The sequence below is a fragment of the Helianthus annuus genome, chromosome 16, assembly GCF_002127325.2.
Source record: "Helianthus annuus cultivar XRQ/B chromosome 16, HanXRQr2.0-SUNRISE, whole genome shotgun sequence".
Classification (NCBI taxonomy): Eukaryota; Viridiplantae; Streptophyta; class Magnoliopsida; order Asterales; family Asteraceae; genus Helianthus; species Helianthus annuus.
In genome coordinates, this window is record NC_035448.2 from 16,857,839 (window position 1) to 16,880,081 (window position 22,243).

At 35.0% G+C, this 22,243-nt stretch overlaps 3 protein-coding genes across 3 annotated transcripts; 1 reads left to right on the forward strand and 2 right to left on the reverse strand.

Annotated features, from left to right (window-relative positions):
- Positions 1–2,369: 2,369 nt before the first annotated feature.
- LOC118488173 (L10-interacting MYB domain-containing protein-like) lies at positions 2,370–3,044 on the reverse strand. The gene is made up of 2 exons (XM_035985385.1): positions 2,691–3,044; positions 2,370–2,612 (listed from the first exon to the last, which is right to left on the reverse strand). Exons 1-2 carry the CDS (start codon positions 3,042–3,044, stop codon positions 2,370–2,372), a joined length of 597 nt encoding a protein of 198 aa, XP_035841278.1.
- Positions 3,045–4,794: 1,750 nt separating this feature from the next.
- On the forward strand, positions 4,795–7,175 carry LOC110916607 (40S ribosomal protein S7). Its single transcript, XM_022161314.2, has 6 exons — positions 4,795–4,940; positions 6,061–6,144; positions 6,249–6,322; positions 6,408–6,531; positions 6,620–6,802; positions 6,913–7,175. The coding sequence occupies exons 2-6, from the start codon at positions 6,070–6,072 to the stop codon at positions 7,030–7,032; spliced, it is 576 nt and encodes a 191-aa protein (XP_022017006.1). The 5' UTR covers positions 4,795–4,940; positions 6,061–6,069; the 3' UTR covers positions 7,033–7,175.
- A 1,341-nt stretch (positions 7,176–8,516) lies between these two features.
- LOC110916606 (hydroxyproline O-galactosyltransferase GALT6) lies at positions 8,517–12,047 on the reverse strand. Its single transcript, XM_022161313.2, has 6 exons — positions 10,924–12,047; positions 10,457–10,689; positions 10,069–10,359; positions 9,458–9,586; positions 9,195–9,368; positions 8,517–9,103 (listed from the first exon to the last, which is right to left on the reverse strand). Exons 1-6 carry the CDS (start codon positions 11,765–11,767, stop codon positions 8,786–8,788), a joined length of 1,989 nt encoding a protein of 662 aa, XP_022017005.1. The 5' UTR covers positions 11,768–12,047; the 3' UTR covers positions 8,517–8,785.
- Positions 12,048–22,243: the final 10,196 nt, after the last annotated feature.

Consider the following 22,243-nt stretch of genomic DNA (forward strand, 5'->3'; position numbering starts at 1 on the left):
CTGCTGGGTTTGGATGAGGCCGTGGCCTCAGGACTAGGTTCCTTCTTGATTTGAACCTGATCAGAATAACTGTCCAGCTCGTCGAGGTCAAAGACTTCAGGGATCTTGGCTGGTGCTGCGCAAAGGGAAAAGTCTTACATCTTTATTACCCTTCATTATATTATATTGTGCTAATTAATTATTTTTAAAGTAATCCTTACCAGACATTTCAGATGATGAGTATTGACTGGAACTCGGGATATGTGTGGTAAAACTCCTGTCACTTGCAGGTAATTGGTATACAATTTTGATTCTTTTCTCTGATTCCGCGGTAGAGGGAGCTACTTCCTTGAAATTTACTGCAAAAGGATCAAAAAGGAGGATATTAGCAACAGACAGAAGTCTAAAGGTACATGGGAACATTCATGGTCCTACCGGTGGTTAACCACTCCACCGGAAAGCTAGCACCCTCATCAATGGAGTCTCGTTTGACGAAGAAGAACTTGCGTTGCCATCCGTCTTCGTTTTTGGTGGCTTTAAGAATAAGGGGTTTGTTGGAAGTCGAAAAAAGCAAAAACCAGCTAGAACCATGAGATCGAAGACAGTAAGCGATTGGCAAATCTTCGATACAAAGGTCGGGACAGTGAAGATTTTTGATTTGGTTGAGTACGATTAATACCCTCCAGACCATGGGCATAGTCTGAGCAAAGGAGATACCGGTGGTCCGGAAGAATTGCATCATAAATTCGGGAAAAGGGTATCGAAGACCTAGCAAGAAAGGGTATGCTGGGAAACAGACCCAATCAGTAGAAGAAACATCAGATCGAATTGATCGATCGAATGGTCTAAAGACCGTGTTATCGGGGAAAGCACCGGAGGCTCTCAAAGCCGCAATGTCTGCGTTATCGAAGGCACAGACTTCCTTCTCGGATGATTCACCGGTTTGGGAACAAGTTCTGGTGGCCATTGCAGATAAAGAAAGAAAGATTGATAGAAGATGAATGAGAAGTAGGGAATTACCTGGAGACTTCGATGGAGATATCTGCTTTTCAAACAAGAAGAGAGAAGATATAGGAGCATTGTAGATCTCCATCGAGTTAAAAGCGCGTTGGAAGTTATGATGTGATCTTGATCGTCGTCTCAATTTAATTGCATTGATTTACGAGATAGAATTTTTAAAATATATTCGTTGGATTGGTATACCAACAGATATATTTGGGGACAATTGTTATGGGTCATTTTCTGAGCGTACACACCCTGACTAATATCCTGCTTTTGGTTTTTTGCTTGTGATCAGGATACTGGATTAGGATATTGCTAACATCCTGGGCGATATTCTGGGGTTAACTAAATTAACCACGTGCAGGTTAGATGTTGTGGGTTACTAACGGTCAGATGGACTTCTTCTCCTCAAGACTCGGGCGTATCTGTTATGTGAGAGACGTTGAACCCGAAAGACCAGGTCTACAACGTTCGAGTGGGGAATATTCGCCGGATCCCGGTTATTTAGGATAGTTTGTTGCATTTCTTTTACTATAAATAGATGGGGGCGGATCAGATTAAGGCACACAATTTTTACACACACTCTCGAACACTTTTGCTCTCTAGCTTTCAGCAGTCACTACGCACAAACACTTGTAATCGAATTACATTGTAACACTTAGTTGATCCGCACCACATCCTGCACTGTATCCTGATATTTGAAGCAATAGAAGAACAAGGCAGCTGCGATTGTCAGCTCCCGAGGTTTTGTGCCGGCGATCTAGATTGATCAAGGCTTTCCTCGTACATCACGTGTCAACCTTTACTTTTTTGCTCATTGTTTGATCATAGATACAACTGTATATCCTGAGCTGTATCCTGAAACTGTTTTTGTAATTAACTTGGTTAACATATTTTTCACACATATTTCTAGCACACTACCTCACTTAACTAATTTGATCACTTAATTACTTCGGTAATTTTTTTACCAAAACAATCGTCATTATAGTTTGCGGCTGGCTTGATGATATCAGCACTCATCCTAAGCACGGCTGCCAAAACTCTATAGAAATGTCTATGAATTGTTTCCCCGGAATGATTACAGCAAACAAATACAAAGCGATAACATATTTAAATCATTTATTAAAGTAATTCTAGCATTAGATACATCAAGCATTAGATAATACCTCGAACATTGGATAACATCGAGGATTGTTTAATATATGTGCAGGTACATCATCATTATAATTTGCGGCTAGCTTGATGATATCAGCACTCATCCTAAGCACGGCTGCCAAACTCTATAGAAATGTCTATGAATTGTTTCCCCGAAATGATTAAAAGATTCTTGCACAAACCTATTTGTACATCCATGAGCCAAAGTCATCAATAAGATTCCGACCGACTCCTCAATAGACACATGACGTGTTTGTTCCGACCGGCTCATCATCACCTATATTAATTTCGTCACTGTCACCTTTCCCCTCCATGTTTTCCTCGAGTCGAACATCGTTCGGATTGTTGTCATTTAAAAATTGTAGCGGCGTCTGAGTCTGATCCCCAACAGCAACAGAATCCCGAAATAAAGGAGCATAATGCGACTCGAATATTTTCAAATTTGCATCCTTAAATTTGGCAAAGTCTTTATTTACCTACGAATAAAGACGGTTAATTAATGGATTTTCAAGTTGCAATCACAAAAAAGATTTCCAGCTTAATTAATAACTTACCTTTATTTTCTCCTCCCACCACTCATCCGATGCCTCGATTAAGCTTCTCGTCTCACTGATCCTAGTTTCAAGCCTTATTAAGCGGTCATAAAGCTTCCAATCTTTTTTCATGGAGTCCCATTTGTTTTTAAGTTGTTTTCTATCAATGACTTTGCCGGTTTTTTCGTTCATGGTTTTTTCTATATTCTCCCACCCAATCTTATTAAAGTGACCACACGGTTTATTCCCTTTTCTAGTTTCAAGCAAGCAAGCTTCTACAAAGTCCATAAACGCATCATTATTCCACAAGAATTTTGGTTTATTCTTTTTAGTTGACGTTTCACAATCAACAACATTTGTGTGGTAAGCATCCATTATCTGATACATACGCATAAACATATGGATCCAAATCTGATTAATCGAACCGATACAGCAACGATACAGAAAAAAGATGCATTAATTTTGTTTTTACACTTGCATACGGATACAGTACACTGTCGATATCATATACACATGAACATATGGATCCAAATCTGATTAATCGAACTGATACATCAAACAATACAGCAAACAGATGCATGAATTTGTTTTTACACTTACATATGGATACAGTAACAATCAACAGATCCAAATCTGATTTGAAACATTAACAAATTTAGCATGCCATTTTAAACAGATGCATTAACAGATCCATACATGATTAATCGAACAACAAACAGATCCAAGTTGAAATAGCTTTAACATGCAATTTGAAACAAATCCAATTTGAAATAGCAAACAATATAGCTTTAACAACAAACAGATCCAATTTGAAACGGCTTTAACAGATATGGTGGCGATTCAGCATTCCGTATAAATGAAACGAAAAAAGGGAACCAGATTGATAAACATGGGCAATCGCTGTGAATTGAAACATACCTGCTGCGGTGTTGAAGTGGAGAATGGACGGAGGTGGAGCCGCCGGAAAAGGAAGCCGGAGGTGGAGCCGCCGAAAAAGGAAGCCGGAGATGGAGAGGGCAACTGGTTGTGAGGCTGCTGTGTAATGTTTACGATAGAAGGGAACCAGATGAACGTTGTTCTTTTGTTGTAGGGCACAAATACAAATATAAGGGGGTGTTAAAAAAATAAGGGGTATATTGGTAATTTGTTGTTTGAAAAGCTATAAGGTGATGAAGAAGTCACTATCTCTTAACTTTTTAAAAACTCCTTTTCCTTCATATCAAAAAGTTATTTTAAAAAGCACTTTTCAATTTGTCAAACACTATAAACTCTTTATTGGCTTTTTAATAAGTCAATAAGTTAGTTTGAAAAGCTTAGCCAAACATTAATGAAGAATACATCTTATTAGGGGTGTGCATGGTTCGGTTTGGGTCGGTTTTTACTATTAACCATAACCATAACCGCTAGTTCGGTTATGGAGTTTTGGTAACCATAACCATAACCAAACTTCGGTTATGGTTAAGCGGTTATGAAGTCGGTTATGGTTCGGTTTTGGTTAATTTCGGTTACGTAACCAAGCAAGGTTTGAAATAAAATAGGGTTGTGCACGATTTGAACTTAGCTTGAGCCTATTTTATAAGATAACGAAGACTAAACTTTTTGGTTAAACTACCGATTTAGAGTTCTTTTTAATAAGGTAATTCTCAAACAAAAAAAATTATGGTCATAATACCTTAGTTCTTTATCAAAATAAATGACATCTACATCAAGATCATTTTGTTACTAACATACTATTATCTTAATAAAAACCCTCTATATGGTTTTATAAAACACAAATCTATTATATAAAGTTAACATCACAACTTCGGTTCGGTTTTGGTTATATTCGGTTAACCAAAGCTTCATAACCATAATCATAACCGATTGAGCAGTTATACAAAGTTTCATAACCATAACCATTGGTTATATTGGTTATCGATTATTAATGGTTCAGTTATATCGATTATGGTTCGGTTATAGATTATGATGGTTAATTTGCTCACCCCTACATCTTATATACATGGAAATAAGCAACCAGACAACCAATCATACTTTTTGTCTTTTTCTTTTCCATGCTATTGTTGTTGCCTATTTGGGGTTTTGCTAGAATAATGTTAGCCCATTTGAAAATGCAGAAAATAGTTTGAGCCCAATTGTATAAAACCCTAAAATTAATATTATTAGGGCATATACAAACCCCTCTGCAGTACTCCAACAACGACAGCAGCAGCCGCCTTTTTCTCCCGAACTCAACTCCAAGCTGGTTAGGGTTTCCCTACCCTTCGATTCAGCGTACGATTTCACTCTTCATCATCATCATATCATTTTAATCTGAATATTTTCTGTAAAAAACGATATTCTCTCATATGAAACAAAAAACAGTTACTTATTTGCAATTTTGCGTTACATGTGCACTTGAGCTTGTGATTTGCTATTATGGATGCTATTTGTCTGTTAATTTTGGTCTTTTTGTGTTTTTAGATGGTAATAGGGTTGTAATTGGACTTGTGATTGATTGTTTACTGTAATTGTCGTCTTATCGAGTCGTTAGAAGTTAGAACTGCGGTTAGGTGTGGAGCCTCGAGTGAAGAACGGTTAAGCATTACGCTTAGTTCTTCTCATAGTGCTCCGGACATGTAATGCCTGTTCGATATGAAAACGGTGTATTTAGTTCTGTTTTTATTGTATCGTTTCAAGGCGGATATGTTTTTGTTGGATTCAGGATTTCATTTAGTAATGCTGTGCAAGCGTTTAATGGTTTCGTTTGGTCGAGTGATTGATGGCTTGCATTTTGGTGTTAAAAGTCTGTTATTGCAGTGTAGGGGTGCTAACGAGTTGGGTTTGCGGGTCCAACCCGATAATTTTATACGAACCCGACCCGAACCCGAAAATCTTGTCATACATATGAACCGAACACGACCCATTCAACCTGAAGTTTCAAATTTTTAAATTTTTTTCGCGAATTAATATAATAAAAATAAAATTTACTACAAAAAAACACGAATGTATATAATACAATTGCATTTTAATTATAAAACTTTATGTCAATTTCTCTTTTTAAGTTATAATTAAGCATAAAATACACAAACAAATTAATTTATGACATAAAACATATTGTAAAATATAAAATATATAATATAAATGAGTTAAACGGGTCAACCCGTCAACCTGACCGGGTTGACCCAAACACGACCCGTTTAGCTAAACAGGTTCGCGGGTTCGACCTGAAACTTACCCGAACCTGTTTAGGCTAAACCTAAACCCATGAATTTCCTGTTAGGTTCGTGTCGTGTTTCAGGTCTTGTCAGAATTCCACACCCCTATTGTAGTATATGCATAAGAACAACTGCATTTTTTGTAATGGATTGATATTAACATAAGTTTTATTAAATACCGACTATTTGCAAACCAGGTTTTCAAGATGTATTCTTCATCGAAGAAGATCCAAAAGGACAAGGATGTTGAACCCACCGAGTTCGAGCAGAGTGTTGCTCAGGTCATGTGCTGTTAATTTCATTTATATAAAGTTTATTTTTATTTCGTAATTTTAGCATATCGTTTATGTTTGTTATTTTGCTGATTTGTATCATGTCACTGCAGGCATTGTTTGACTTGGAGAACACACACCAAGAGCTCAAGAGTGAGTTGAAGGATTTGTACATCAACTCTGCAAAGTAAAGTTTCAAATTTTCATGTGCATTTTAATTTTAGCGACAATCTGTCAAACCATTTTAATGTGTATTATGTGCTTATTTGCAGTCAAATTGATGTCTCCGGAAACCGAAAGGCTGTTGTTGTTCACGTTCCATATAGGTTGAGGAAATCATTTCGCAAGATTCACACTAAGCTTGTTAGAGAGCTTGAGAAGAAGTTCAGCGGCAAGGTACCTTTTTCAACGCATTATTACTGTTTTTCTTTGTATGATTTTAGTTTGACGTTAGACGTCACTAATGTTATTATGTTCCTGACAGGATGTGGTCTTCATTGCCACTAGACGCATTGTTAGGCCTCCAAAGAAAGGCTCGGCAGTCCAGAGACCTCGTTCCCGCACCCTTACATCCGTGCATGAAGCCATGCTGGAAGATGTGGTGCACCCTGCTGAGATTGTGGGGAAACGTGTCCGATACAGACTCGATGGTTCCAAAATCATGAAGGTGAATTTCATTCTTATCGTTTTTTACGGTATCTCATAGTCAGAATTGGCGTAGATGGTTTATTTTGTCAAATTTTTTTTGTTGTGACGGAAAGTTTGTACGTTTTGTAGGTTTACTTGGACCCAAAGGCTCGTAATGACACCGAGTACAAGCTAGAGACATTCAGTGGAGTGTACAGGAAGCTTTCCGGTAAAGATGTAGTCTTTGAGTACCCTATGAACGAAGCATGAGCACGCTATGGTTTTGAATTGGTTGCCTCATATTTTATGTTAATTGACAAGTGTTGTTTTAGGTTTCTGAATTTTTGACTTGTGCTATAGTATTATTCTTGTCTCCTGGAAGTTCTTTTTACGTTTGCTGATTGTTCAAAGCGTTTTTTACTTGTTTACCAAACTGCTCTTTGTATTTCATAGATCCAAGCACTGGTAATAATTTCATCATCATCATACTCAGTAAATCCCACCAATAACAAAGCTAAGGTGGGGTGTAGACAGCCTTACCTCTACCTCGTAGGAATAGAGAGATTGCTTCTAGTGAGACCCCCCGGCTCGAAAACATGGTAATAATTTATAATTTCTTAAATTTGAAAAAAAATGAAACAAGCTTTTAACTAAGGCTATAGTTACTTTCCAATGGTTGCGGACGATTATAAGAATCTCAGGTACCCAACCCAGTACTCCCCACCTTCGGTCATCATCTTCTTCGGCAACAATCTTTGGTCACCATTCCTGACCAAATCAACGTTGGCAGTTCTTTGTTTTTTGCTCGGTTTTCTGACTTGTCCCCACCTTCGGTCATCATCTTCTTCGGCAACCATCTTTGGTCACCATTCCTGACCACCGTTGACGTTTCTTTGTTTTGCTCGGTTTCTGACTTGTCCCGAGTCACCTTGCAGTTCAAAGAAAAATAATACCAAAAAATCACAAACCATGACTTCACACGCAAAGATGGTCGTATTGGTAAATCACAGACCATAGCGCGTAATAGTGCATGCTTGTGGTTTTGATCTCTTACTTTTAGAAATTACGATCAGTCCCACTTTTAGTCAAATCGTAAGAGTGCCCGGGGCGTCTCCTAGATGAGAGCACGGGTTCCACTGAAACACCACCGCAAGTCAAGCTAGATGGACATGGCTTCACATGCAGGTTCATGAACCCGTTGCTAAATGGGGTAAGTGAACGTTGGCAAAACATCTCACTAAAACCATAAAACAAACTTGATCATCCGCTAAAGTCTACCAACTTGCTTAAATACGCATAGACTTGGTGTTCGATTCCTGACCTCCTCATTATTTTCTGCGGCACCTGGTGATGATGGGAGACTAGGCGAAAAGGTGGAGATCGCTAGTTCGATCCTTGAACTGAGCGAGTTTTACCTCACTGCACCGCTGTGCCTTCGGGCAAGTGTTCACGGGCTTCGGCCCTAGGTGAGTGGTTTCCCCGATTCGGAGGCGAGTGTATCCCGATGCGGTGAATTTCGCAAGTAGCCCATTTAGAAAATTCGTTGGCCGTTCAAAAAAAAAAACCAACAAAAAATCCAGAATCTTGCATAACTAATTCCTTTCACTTCAATTATTAGACAAAGGTCTTTTTTCAATGTTAAAAGACAAGTTCAAGAAGTAATCTAAAGAGAATGAAAATCCATAAGACTTTTTTTTCTGAAATTTGAACTACCAAAGGACAAAACTTAGGTACCAAACACAAAATGACATGAATTTGAACCGAACCGAACCAAACCAAACCTATATAACACATACAAAAGATGATCAAAGATGTAACCTTTTAGATTAAAATCCAACAAACTCTATCCATCTCGTTAAACTTCTACATTAAATTACAACAACCCGAGATTCTGCTGTACCAAAACTTAACACCCATCTAAGAAAGAAGGGGGGGATCAGAAACAAAAGAATCAAAGAATCCTAAACGGACCTTTCTTGATCGGCCCACACTTTCGTCATCATCATGAAAAAAAGAGCGGGTGTCATCTCATGTTGCAGCATTGAGGGCGGCCGTGAAGTTGCAACTTGTTCCACATGCATAGCATTTGCCTCGGAGATTGATAGTGCGCCGTATAGTAATCTTCTATGCAACCAAATTGGCAAAATTTCAAACTGTGTACGTATTCCACTGCCTTTGTGGCGTTAAACTGTTCTACCCACATTCCCATACTCACATCTTCCATTTTGAATAGCTTCAACCGACGTTTCTCGAATTCTGTTGCGATGAAGTCCGCAACATCTGATGATAATACGTAGCCCGGACCGTTTGCGTATGGCGGATAATCTTCTTCAGGCCATTCCTGACAATGTTTAAAAGATTTTAAGTTCCGTACTCAGATTGATACATTACCTTAAAAAGATTTAGTATGTGGTCTCAAAAGATTATAGTACCTCATATGTTACAGACCATTTACCATGACGCAACGGTTTATGATAATAATTGATATTCCCGACATACAAGCTCTTGCCATCACCTATTTTCTTTGCTTCATTAAGAACAGCATCAACTCTCACAAATGTGTCATCATCGCACTTCATGATGTATTTAGCAGCGGCCGTACGAACCTGAAATGAAAAAAAAAAAAATCGGAATATGAGTTTTCTTAGCTTATAAACAAGATCGTCTTTTTCTTCCACAAGAACTTACAACTCACCCCGTATTCACATATTGCAACGGTTTTTAATACAACAAGATCATAATTATCCATGTAAGGCACAATCACAATGTCGCCGAAGAAGTCCGATTCTTTCTTTAACTCGATGTTCACTTCCTTTCTTGCGTGCTGTAAAAGTACGCACAAGGTCAGAAATATTAATAACAAGAATTATTATTACTACACATATTTTCATGAGTCTTAACTACTATTAAACCGAATTATTAAATAATAATAGGTTTCAACAATGTTATAACTTATAATAAAGGCAATTAAAACACCTTTTTTTTTACCATAAAACAATTTAAGTTTCTTTATGTGAAAATTTTACCAGCAGCTAAAACTAAGTGACTTTTATTATAAACGATTAAGAAACGAAAAAATCATTAACTTTCGTTTTTAGTCGCATACAGAAAAAACACTTGGTTTTAACTGCTAGTAAAAATTTCACAAATATAATAATAAAAAAAAGTTTAAGTGCCTTTAATATAACTTTGTTAAAACCTATTATTATTTAATCATTCAATTTAATATTAGTAAAGACTAATGATAATTTGATATGCGAGTTGGACTCCACATGAATGAAAGGACATGTTAGTTTCTTTACTAACCAATGCAACAAAGAAACGAGCAACAACGCGTGAAGATTTAACAAGTTTATGCTGCATCCAAGACTTCCTGACAGCCATCCGTTCAGCAAAATGATTTCCAGCCGAAAGAACACCAACAAACATATCAACCGGCCCGTCTGGAAGCGGCGGAGCCTGCCACTTCTTTGACATTTCCAGGTGTCGTTGAGGAGCAAAACTAGGATGTGTCGAGGGTAACGAAGCTGCAAATACAGCATTCACGTCAATGTCTCCGTTTACCGCCAGTCCCGTCGCATCCTCCAACGCAAAACCCTAAAACAAACTCGATTATTGATTTACTTCCTACCAACTTCAAGTAAAAGTGCATTCTCCATGTCAAAAAATAAAGTTTATCAAAATATTTACTCACGGTTCGATAAGGAAACGAAGTAATATGTCTTCCATCAACGTGAACATGATAACCTTCCAATCCTGCATTAAGAGTCAAGACGAACAGCTTCCCTTCTGCGAAAGGGTACGGCCAGTCGAAAGTCACCTTCTTGGTTCGACCGATGAGTCGATTCAACCACCAGCTCGATTTTGTCTCCTCGGAATGGTTATCATCATCGCGTATCCATTTTTCACATTTCACCTGATCATCAACTACAAAACCCCTAAAGAATCAGCTAAAGGTTGATAAAAGTAGCTACAAAACTTTTAGTTTTCGGCGCAAAACACTTTTATACCTATGCAGTTAATATTGGTGATATATCGGTTATCGGTCCCCATGTAAAATATCTGTCAGAATATCGGTATCCGATATTTTACCGCGTTAACTGCATAGTATTACACTAATAACTAATCATATAACATTTACAAAGTTCAATCAAACTATACCGGTTTCTTCATCAGCTCGAGACTTCCATCCTTCACACCGATGAGCCGATCCCCACTGCATCCTATAACACGTATTCTGTTCGATCACCGGCTTTCCGCTCCAATCCCCCTTCAACCTCGGATTAAAATGCAAAATCCTCGGTGGGTCTTCCCCATCAACAGTCTTTAAACCCTGCAACTCCATCATAAACTGCGAAACCATCAAATACTGCCCCGATTTCAACAACGAAATCTTCGGGTCTTGCTCGGGATGAGCCTCTCTAGGCCTCCCCACAAGTGTGATATGTGATCCCAATGTCATCCCACAAGGAAGCACAATAATGCTTCCTTTTTCCCTAAAAACCGACCCGGTTAACGTTATCGAATTCGGGCAATTCTCCCTGCTCCCGTTCCCATTCGATATCCGGTTTTCGGACACTAATTTAACTTTCCCAGATTCAATTTCCTCCCAAAACTTCTTCCCTAACAAAAATGCTTCCTTTGCTGACTTCTCAATCCCCCTATTCAAACTACTGGAATCGAAACTCAAAGTCGATAAAGCTTCAAACTTTCGGCCAAAACGGATCGAATTCAAGGGGGTTTTAGCAACGATTTGCGGGACGTTTAGAGGGCGAATTGGGGCTTCTTTTTCTTGCAATTCTTGTTCACTTTCTAAAGCATAATTTGTGGAGAATTTGTCTGTAAAGAAGCTACTGGATTCATCATCTTCTTGGGTGGCAATCTTGGATACAAATGGAGCTTCTAAACCCACCATGATGAGATACAAAAACCCAACAAAGATCAGAAACTGAATGGATCTTTTGTGCTTTAATGACATGAATAAGTCTAGTTTACTTCGTTTCATTGTTCAAGAAAATGAGTTAGAAAACCCTAACGGTGGGGTTGAGATCATGTAAAAAGATTCGAACCCAGGTTAGAATTGAGGGTGATTTTGGGAATATGAAGGTTTATGGTGTAGTGATTGAAGATGAAGAATGGCTGTAGGGAGGATTGAAGACAGGAGATGAGGGGTTTGATGGGTGAGTTCTAGAGAGAGAGAGAGAGTGGGAAATGGTGTGGAAAGGGTGAACAGGTCGGTCACAAAATTCACAAACTTAAAATCAATTGATTCTCTTCATGGATTCAAATCAACTTCATAAAGATACCGTTTTTAGTTATGCTTTTTTATTAATAATTATTGCACCTTTTTCTTCACTATAGTTTTACACATGTAACACTATTTGCTATATGAAAAAAAAGTTTATGTGACACAAAGCTAAATATAGAGTGGAGTTTTCGTATTTCATATAAAAATATGAAAAGAAAATTGTGTTATACGCTAAATAGGCAATTGAGCTTTCATATTTCATATAAAAAATATGAAAAAATAAAATATGTGATACAGACGCTAAAAAGACAGCGAAACTTTTATATTTCAGATAAAAAGGTGTGTTGTAGATCTGACCTCCTAGCAATGGAGCTTCCCTATCATACGTTCAACACCACCATCAAGACACATATATCGTTCACCTGCTCTGCCTTGCGCCCTTGAAACCTCCTATGCCCTCGTGCCCTGCTGATATGGCACTCCATTGTGCACCACGGCAGGTAGTCTAGCTTTTATTTGTATATAAGATTCTAGATGTTATAAAATAGGAATCGCTTCTTAACCATCATATTAATCTATTAATCATCTTTAAACGACTTTGTACCTTTATACGGGCGTATACCATCACGTTCGTTGTCCTATACGGACATATGCCAATAAATCAATCCTATATATATGGTCGTATAACATCAACTTGAGATGGGATAATTAATAACTTACTAGGTGTTTGTATAAACTCCCTATAAAAATATCTAAATATTAAATTGAGTTAAATGCCATTTTAGTCCATGTGGTTTGGGCCAATTTGCCAGTTTAGTACAAAGGTTTCATTTTTCGCATGTGGGTCCAAAAAGGTTTCACTGTTGTCATTTTAGTCCATTGGGTTAACTTCATCCATTTTTTCTGTTAACGAAAAGGGCAATTCGGTCATTTTATATGTAATTTTGTTAACTAGAAGGGCAATAGAATTACATATAAAATGACCGAATTGCCCTTCCCGTTAACAGAAAAAATGGATTAAGTTAACCCTATTGGACTAAAATGGTAACGGTGAAATCTTTTTGGACCCACAGGCGAAAAATGAAATGTTTGGACTAAACTGACAAAATGACATAAACCACAATAACTAAAATTGCATTTAACTATTAAATTAAAGTGGGTTTAACTTAGAGAATTATAAAGCAAAAAGTTGAAGTGTTTTGAGAATAAATAAAGGAGGGTGATTCATTTCCAATTATAGTAATTTTAATTAGAGTTAAATGTCATTTTAGTTTTTGTGGTTTTGGCCATTTTGTCAGTTTCGTCCAAAGGTTTTATTTTTTGTCTGTGGATCCAAAAAGGTTTCAGCGTTGCCATTTTAGTCTACTGAGTTAACTTCATCCATTTTTTATGTTAACGAGAAGGGCAATTCGGTCATTTTATATGGCGGAATTGCCCTTATAGTTAACAGAATTACATATAAAATGACCGAATTACCCTTCCTATTAACATAAAAAATGAATGAAGTTAACCCTGTGAACTAAAATGGCAACGCTGAAACCTTTTTAGACCCACAGGTGAAAAATAAAACCTTTGAACTAAACTGGCAAAATGACCCAAAACACATGGACTAAAATCTCATTTAACTTTTTTAATTAAGAATGAACCATACATAGTCAGATTTGGTTCGCTTCACTTCAATGATTTTATTTAAAATTAACTCTATTTGTATCATTCTATGTTTGAGCACCTCCAGATTCAATGTAACCTTCCAACCAGAAACCAACCTTGTTTAAGTTCCTGTAACTCTGTAAGTAGTCTAAATAGAAATATCAAGCAAATTAAATAATTTTATCAATAAATGACTTAAAATGACATATTTCTAGTGAATTAAAAGTCAACTTGGATTTTCGAAAAATAAAATATATTCTAATTTAAGTGATGGAAATTAAAAGTGGAATTATGGTGGGAGTTGTATTAATTCTATGTTAGAATTGTATAAAGGTGGTGTAAGTTGACGAAAGGAAAATTTGGTCAAGTGGAATGAATAATTGGATGGAAAACAAGAGAGTCAAAGTTAAGTGGCATTGAGAAAATTATGTTTGAGTAAACTTCCGTTTTGCTCCCTGTGGTTTGGTCACTTTAACGGTTTTGCCCCAAACCTTTAAAAATAGCCATTTTACTCCCTGATGTTTTAGTTTTGTTGCCAGTTTGCTCCCTGTGGGGAGCAAAATGGAAAAAACAAACAATTTGGATGGAATTAGAGGCGGGGAGCAAACTAGCAAAAAAACCGAAACATCAGGGAGTAAAATGGCTATTTTTAAAGGTTTGGAGCAAAATCGTTAAAGTGACCAAACCACAGGGAGCAAAACGGAAGTTTACTCATTATGTTTTTTAATGAGGGGCAATAGTGTAATTTAATTCTTGATTCTTTTTCCTTTGAGTAAATTGTCATTTTAGTCCCTTGGATTTGGTCAAAATTATCACTTTAGTGCAAATAGTTTTTTTCTTATCATTTTAGTCCAAATAGTTTTGTTTTCTACTATTTTAGTCCCTGACTTTTGTTATTTTTTGTCATTTTCATCGACCACCACCACCACCCACCCCATCACAATCTTCTATCATCGTCACCACCTGCCTGCACCGTCACCATCACCACCCACTCCACCACCATCACCACCCACCATGTACAATACTTCCATCTATGTCAACTCCTTCATCCTTAATCAATAGTTTATCTTCTTCACTAAAATATTCTCTCCAAAAACGGTAGAGGTCTTCAATGCACAATACTTGCACTAACAAGGTAATGGACACATCTTTGGCTGCTTCTCACATATAAGTAGCTGTTGGTGTATACATACATGCATAGTATTAACGATATGGTTTGATGATGCTAAAAATAAACAACATGCAAGTCAACTACTACCATAATATATCATAAGAAATGCCTCTCATTACTTAATGAATCACACTACATCACAGATGAAAAGAATGGTTAATAGATCATAGAGCCTCACGAACAATGCCACATATCGACTGCTAAAATTTGCCCAAACCAATTACATCAAGACCAAGGCTATCTCACCAGGGGAGGAGCTTAGTGGGAACCGAGGGGTGCACCTGGCCACCCCAATGTTTCGGTTAGAAATGTAAAATTTCTGATTTTTCGTTCGAAAATTTTAAAAATATATAGGATTGTCCCCCTAATTATTTTGCCTAATATTTATATAATATATAAATTGGGTCTCATGACTTTCCGCCCCCGAAAACTTTTGGTTAAGCTCCGCCAGTGTATCTCACGACACGGTGGGAGGTGCATCAGCTATAGGCAATATATTATTAAGTGTCTATCGTTATTGTTATTGATAGGTCGTGGATCAACCGTAACAATCCTAGACAAATTTCAGAATTCACATAATGCTCTACAACAAGACAAATCAACCACCATAAACAAAAATGATATGATTACTCATTAATACATTTAAGCAAATTTCATTTATTTTCCAAATCCACTTACGATTTTCAACAAGCCTAGCAACCAAGATAACTGAACAGTTTGTAACCAAAATTGATCGATTTTGAAAATCTAAAAACCAAGAATGGATTGACTGTTCATTTAATTTCGTTTGCGTTCATACATGAAGGTTCGTTTATGTTTGTTTACATATTTAGCCAAAGAAGTTGAGTCTAACCCAATTTAAAACCATCATCCCAGCCCATTTTAGAACTAAGAACCATCGATCCAAGAACCAACAATCCATTTGGGATTCTTGAATCATCTAATGATTACGACTGATGATACTTGGACTTTAATTTTGATATTTTTGTTTACTTCATATTGGTGTCTGTTTGTTTTTGTTTATGCCCGCTCTAAATTTATCTATGCTCTTTTGTGGCCATTTAAATTTATGTTTGTGTATGTTCGTTTAGAATACGAACGAATGAACATAAATTATAATGAATACGTTCATTTTCTTAACAAATGAACATGAACAAGAAATTCCTCTTGGTTAAGTATTCGTTCGCTTATTTAGCTAAAGTTAAATGTATGAAGAAGAACAAAACACAATTCATATACGTCCAATTCGTTTACACACCTATATTTCCAACGAGAGAGTGTTACATGAAGAATTTCTCGAAGAATGTGAGATACATTTCAATGACAATAGCATAAATGTGAGATACCTTTCAATGACAAATAGCATAACATAGATTATTATTGATTTACAAAGAGTGAGCTAGTGGCATTAGGGATTCAGACAATGTGATGCATCTTTCCACTTAAGTCTAAAATAAAGTTTGTTGAATATTTTCGTGTTTCAAACTTGGACATTTCTTTAAAAATAACAAAAACAACATTAGTACAATACTACAAACTATGTTTGTAATATGGAAAACTTGAAGGGTCTTTATGAAACTTAGGTTATTCTTTTTAGTCAGTTTAACTAAACCTGCTCTAAAGTCACTAAACACAAATAAGAGGTCCAAGCTGGGCATCACATGGCACCACAGATTCCCCCTTTCAAAAGAAATTACAACATTGTATCTTTTTAAATATATAATATGCAAAGTTTTAATCTAACATCTAACTTTATTTATAAAAGTGTCTCACTAATATTATATATATATATATATATATATATATATATATATATATATAGGAGAGGGTTTAAATGAGAACGCTAAATATTATGAGAACCGTGAGAACGAATAAAAAAATCATGAGGACTTGGTCAAAAACAATTCAATTTCAAAATTTCTTTTTACACTTATGGTTATTATCCGAATACAATGTTAGAAATTAAATGTACACGTTTATATTTACGTGAATTCGTAAATAAAGAAAATTTACACATGTGTAAATATCTAATAAGAGTGATTTTAAGAGGATAAATGAATTATTTGATGTCGTAAATTCTTTTTTTGATGTTATATTTTTAATTTCAATGAGGGTTGTATTAAAAAATGGTTTTGATTGGTGTTCTCATTCGTTCTCATGGTTCTCGCAATATTTAGTGTTCTCAAGATAATCATCCCCTATATATATAGGGTCAGGATTTAAAGAAAACGGTGAAAAGTGTGAGAACGGTAAGAACGCTTATGGGTCGTCCGATCAAAACAATCCATGGACTAGATTGCGTGGTGGCGTTTTCGTAAATAACATCAATTTTATTATGTGGGACGCGCTTCATTAAGGGTAAAAGGGTCTTTTACCGCTCATATTCAAAACGCCATCAAATGATAACACGCCGTTCAAAAAAACGTCATTAAAAACAAAACGCCAAAAATTAGTGATAAAACGCGTTGGATATTACAGGAAGATGAAACAACACAGTAACGGAATTTCAGTTATTAACATTTATTAGAAGAAAATTCCCTCCTAAAATTACGCGCCAAAAACATCATTATATAAACGAGGTAAAACATAGCTTCCATAATCACTTACATCTATCCATTTCTGCAAAAACATCTTTAACCAAAAACTCCAACTTAACCAAAACGCCAAAAATGGCAACAATCGTTTCGTGGAGATACATTCTGGCAATCAGGCGATTCGTTCTCCGTTTTGACAACAGAAGGATGGTGTATGTTAAGACGGTCGGGGCAATTTTGAAAATGGAAAAAGAGGTAGAGAGGGGTATCTTATCCCTTGGCATCACTCTAGACAACAAATGCAATGAAACACATATGTTTATGAAAGCATTAACTAGGAAATTTGGACCAATCAAAGCAGATGTGAAGCCGGACCCTGTCATGACATCATGGCGTTTTGATGATGAAACATACATGGTGACTGTTACATACGACAGCGGAGAGCAGGAAGTCTATTGGCTAGAAAACATCATGACAAAGTAGGGTCTTGGTTTCATGGAAGAATTGCATAACGCCACTTGTACGAACACGGAAATGGACTCAAAATTGGAGTTAATGCAAGACATGTTCAAGTGGAGGCTTCAGAATCTTCAGGAACAAGAAGCTGATGAAGTTGAAGGTGATGACATGGATGAAGATCCAGATGAAGACTCCGAGGAAAAAGATGACGCAAGTGATGGATACTTTTCGGATAAAGTACATTCGGACGAAGGGTTTTAATTTTTTCCTCTTTTTTTTCTTCTGTGTAATCTTCTTTTTTTAAGATAATTAAATAATATATTTCTCTCTTTTTTAGCAAAACGCCAAAAAAATACTAAAAAGGTTATTCCTTACAATACGCCAAAAATAAAAAATAAAAATTTTCCTGCTTAATATTTTATTTTCTCCGTTATTGTATTTTGTCATCTACTCATCTTGGTCTGCATAACTCCATTTAAAAAAAAACCGCCACTCTTAGAAGATGAGACGTCTATCACCTATAAAACTGATCAAAGCTTATCAAAAGAGTAACTGAAAAGACGGTTACTTTATTACTATCATTTATTACAATAAAAAAAGTCTCGTCTAATCTAAGCGCCAAAAAACCCCTATAAGAGAGGGGTTTATACACAATGAAATTGATCACACCCAGAAAAACAAACGACATATCCTCTAGAAACCACTCACTTTAAAACGCCAAATAATGTTAGTTAAAATAACCACAGATGGCAAAGCTTTAACTGAATGGATTTCTTCTTCTGAGGGGGTTATCTCAATAATATTTTGCTGAATGAGATGAACAAATATTCAAGAAAAAGAGACTGATGGCAGTGATATATCATCATGTGAGCTTTGTTCTTGATGATTATAGGCATGGAATAAAGGGATCAACACAAGTATAAAATGTCAGGTGTTGGGCCAGGATGCGTTTTCACTGTTCTCACACTTTTGGGCGTTTTCTCCTGATCCCGTTCCTACTATATATATATATATATATATATATATATATGAAAAGTTAACAACTTAGAATTAAGAAAACGCAACACTGCACTATAAATAAATTTAATTGTAAAATGTTGTAATATAATACAACTAGGTTATCACCCGCGAACTTCGCAGGTAGGAAAATTTACTTTATATTAATCAAACTATGTCAGAAACTTGTTTTATAATTGTTTTGAATTGAAAGTTGTAGTCATTAGGGTTGCGAACAAACTTGTTTTATAATTGTTTTGAATTGAAAGTTGTAGTCATTAGGGTTGCGAGTAAGGTCAGAAACTTTAGGCAAGAACCGGAGGCTGAAATTTTCCTCACTGAATGACCCACGACACAAAAAAATACTTTTATTTATTATAACAGATTATTAGAACTTTATTAATATTGTGTCCGTTCTTTATTATAACACTTAACATGTACAAAAACTAAAAAACTATAATGAATTATGCAAGGCTTTAAAACCACCACTGTCACCAACCTTTGAAGCACACAAACACAATATATTTTGATATGCACAATCACATTGGTTGAGTACCACACATATGGGCCAGACAGGTTGAAAGTTGACTGTAGTGCAATCCAAATTTCAAATGCATAGTCTTCAAATGTATTTATTATTGTTATAATATTATTTACGTAACTATATTTGACCTATTAATTACATATTATTTACGAAACATACTAAAAGTGGTTTTTAAAACTTTAAAAGTTAAACATATGAGGTAAAATCTTAGTTCATAATAATAGATTGTCAGTTTGTAAACAAAATTATTACCTCAAAATTATACAATAAATCTATGTATGGAGTATGCATTGGTGAACATACACAGCATTCTCAAAATTACAAAGATAAATTTCAATAGTTTGTTTGATTTACAAAATATTTTATAAATTGATATTAACAAAGGAAAAAAATTAAAGATAAAATATAAATTATTAATGTTTAGTTTATTAACAAATTCGAAACCTTAAAGTTTTACCTACTTTGATTTTAAAAATATAAGAAAGTACTCACAGTTACGTTATTGATGGTTTTAAATTCAATTTGTTTGTTTTTAAAAATAAATTAATTTGGAAATTCAAATTGTTTGTGTAAAAAAATATTCATGTGTCTTTATTGGTCAAATAAACATTGTATCCAAATGACTTGTTTCCCAAATATCCTTTTAAAGTATGTTATAAAATTCTTAGGTGGATTGTATATAAAATCATAGATGTTTACATTGCTTAGATTTATGCTTATAATTATACTGTCTGTACATAAATTAGAAAAACTTTTTTAAAAAATTAATATTAAGTGGATAGATTAAATTGATTTCCAAAAGCAATGAAATTTAATTAGTACTTTTAAATAACATGGCTTGATATTATGATTTCAACTTAATCTTTACTTTGATAAGTCACATTTAAAAGATATATATTAGTATCATAACAAAATCCAATATCGCTTCATATAGACAAAATGGTCTAATTAAGTTATAGACATACATATTGAAAACATTAATGGGTAGCATAGCAACGCATACGACAATAAACATAAACAAAGGTACTTGTTCAAAACACAAACATTAACCAACCAACAAACACATTAATAGCAAACTTCAAAATTTAAATTTAAAATAATGATTGACTTCGAAATTTTAAATTTAAAATCACACACAATAATGGTTTACTTCAAAATATAAATTTAAAATAATGATCGACTTCAAAATTAAAAATTCAAAATTTAAAAACTGAAAATCAAATCATTAATATCCAATCCCGTAAATCAAGCAAACTTATTAGGAAAGTCTAACCTTGCCAAGCAAACCTAACCGACATGTTGCCAATTTCCAGCCACCGCAAGCATATCTCTGTCCAACGTATTAGATAGATACTCATCAGACATTGACTTCATAAAGAGGAACTCAATCCAGCGTAACCTGAAGACGTTGACGCAGTAAGCTGAGCAAGGAAACTGTACAGAAATAATAACGTCTGTGACAGTAATATGTATGCAAAATATATTATAAAAAAATTAATAAGATTACATACCTTTTCTTAAATTCCAAAATCTCTGGAATTTCTGTGTTTATGAACACTCGGGTTACAGTATACAAAATGGAGACACACAAATTTCCTGTTTATTTAAAGAAACATATAAATAAAAAAATTGAATAAATTAAATTGAATAAATTAAATATGAAGTTGAATGAAAATTGACAGTGACCATATAGAATATACCTCCCCAAAACCGGTACTTGCCAAACTGAACAACGACAACAACATTCTTTTCATCCTTATGGTTCTTCTCAAATTCTATAATTTGATCAGCATAAACCCCCCATAAAGTCACGTAAATCTGTTGGTGTCTACAACAAACCGTTTAAATAGTTAAGTTGGTAGTTGAAAAAAATATAAATGAAATAAATATAAGTAAATGTAGGTATATATAAGAATGTACTGCAAATCTTCCAGAATAAAGGTAGCCTTCTTCTCATCTTTGCCATTAATATGTTGAATTTTATCCTCTGCTGGAAGACACTTAACCACAAAACCAATAACAAAGAAACCTTCTTAGAGCACCCCATCAATTCTGTCACATTAAAGATAAATTAAGTTAATTGAAAAAGGGAATGCTAAACGGATGAAACAGATTAATGGTTTACTTTCAAATTTAAATTTAAAATAATGATTGACTTCTAAATTTAAAATCAAACACATTAATAGCAAACTTCAAAATTTAAATTTAAAATAGTGATTGACTTCGAAATTGAAAATTTAAAATCACACACAATAATGGTTTACTTCAAAATATAAGTTTAAAATAATGATTGACTTCAAAATTCAAAATTCAAAATTTAAAAACTGAAAATCAAATCATTAATATCCAATCCCGTAAATCAAGCAAACTTATTAAGAAAGTCTAACTTTGCCAAGCAAACCTAACCGACATGTTACCAATTTCCAGCCACCACAAGCATATCTCTGTCCAACGTAGTTGTAGCCAAAAACTTCAGACCATCCAAAATAAACTACACTGACGCTATGGTTATGATGCTATATATGTATAACAAAAGTTGATTCAAAATAATAGTCCATTATTTTTAAAACTAAAAGCATTAAGGAAGTTAGGTCATATATTAAGGCAATATAGACGAACCTTTTATGAAAACATTTAAATCGTCTTGTTAAAGCTCAATTTGCCACAATCATTTACCTAAACACAGATTGAAAACAAAATAGATGAAGATCCATATTAAGAAATTTCATGATCAATCAATTTCCCTATACTTTTTTACCAGAATCTCATACTTATTATCTACAATTTTTAACCTCTTATTACCAAAATCGCATACAAAGATTGACATGCAAATTAGTAGTGACCATTAAAATCAAATGTTTGACTAAATATATTATGTA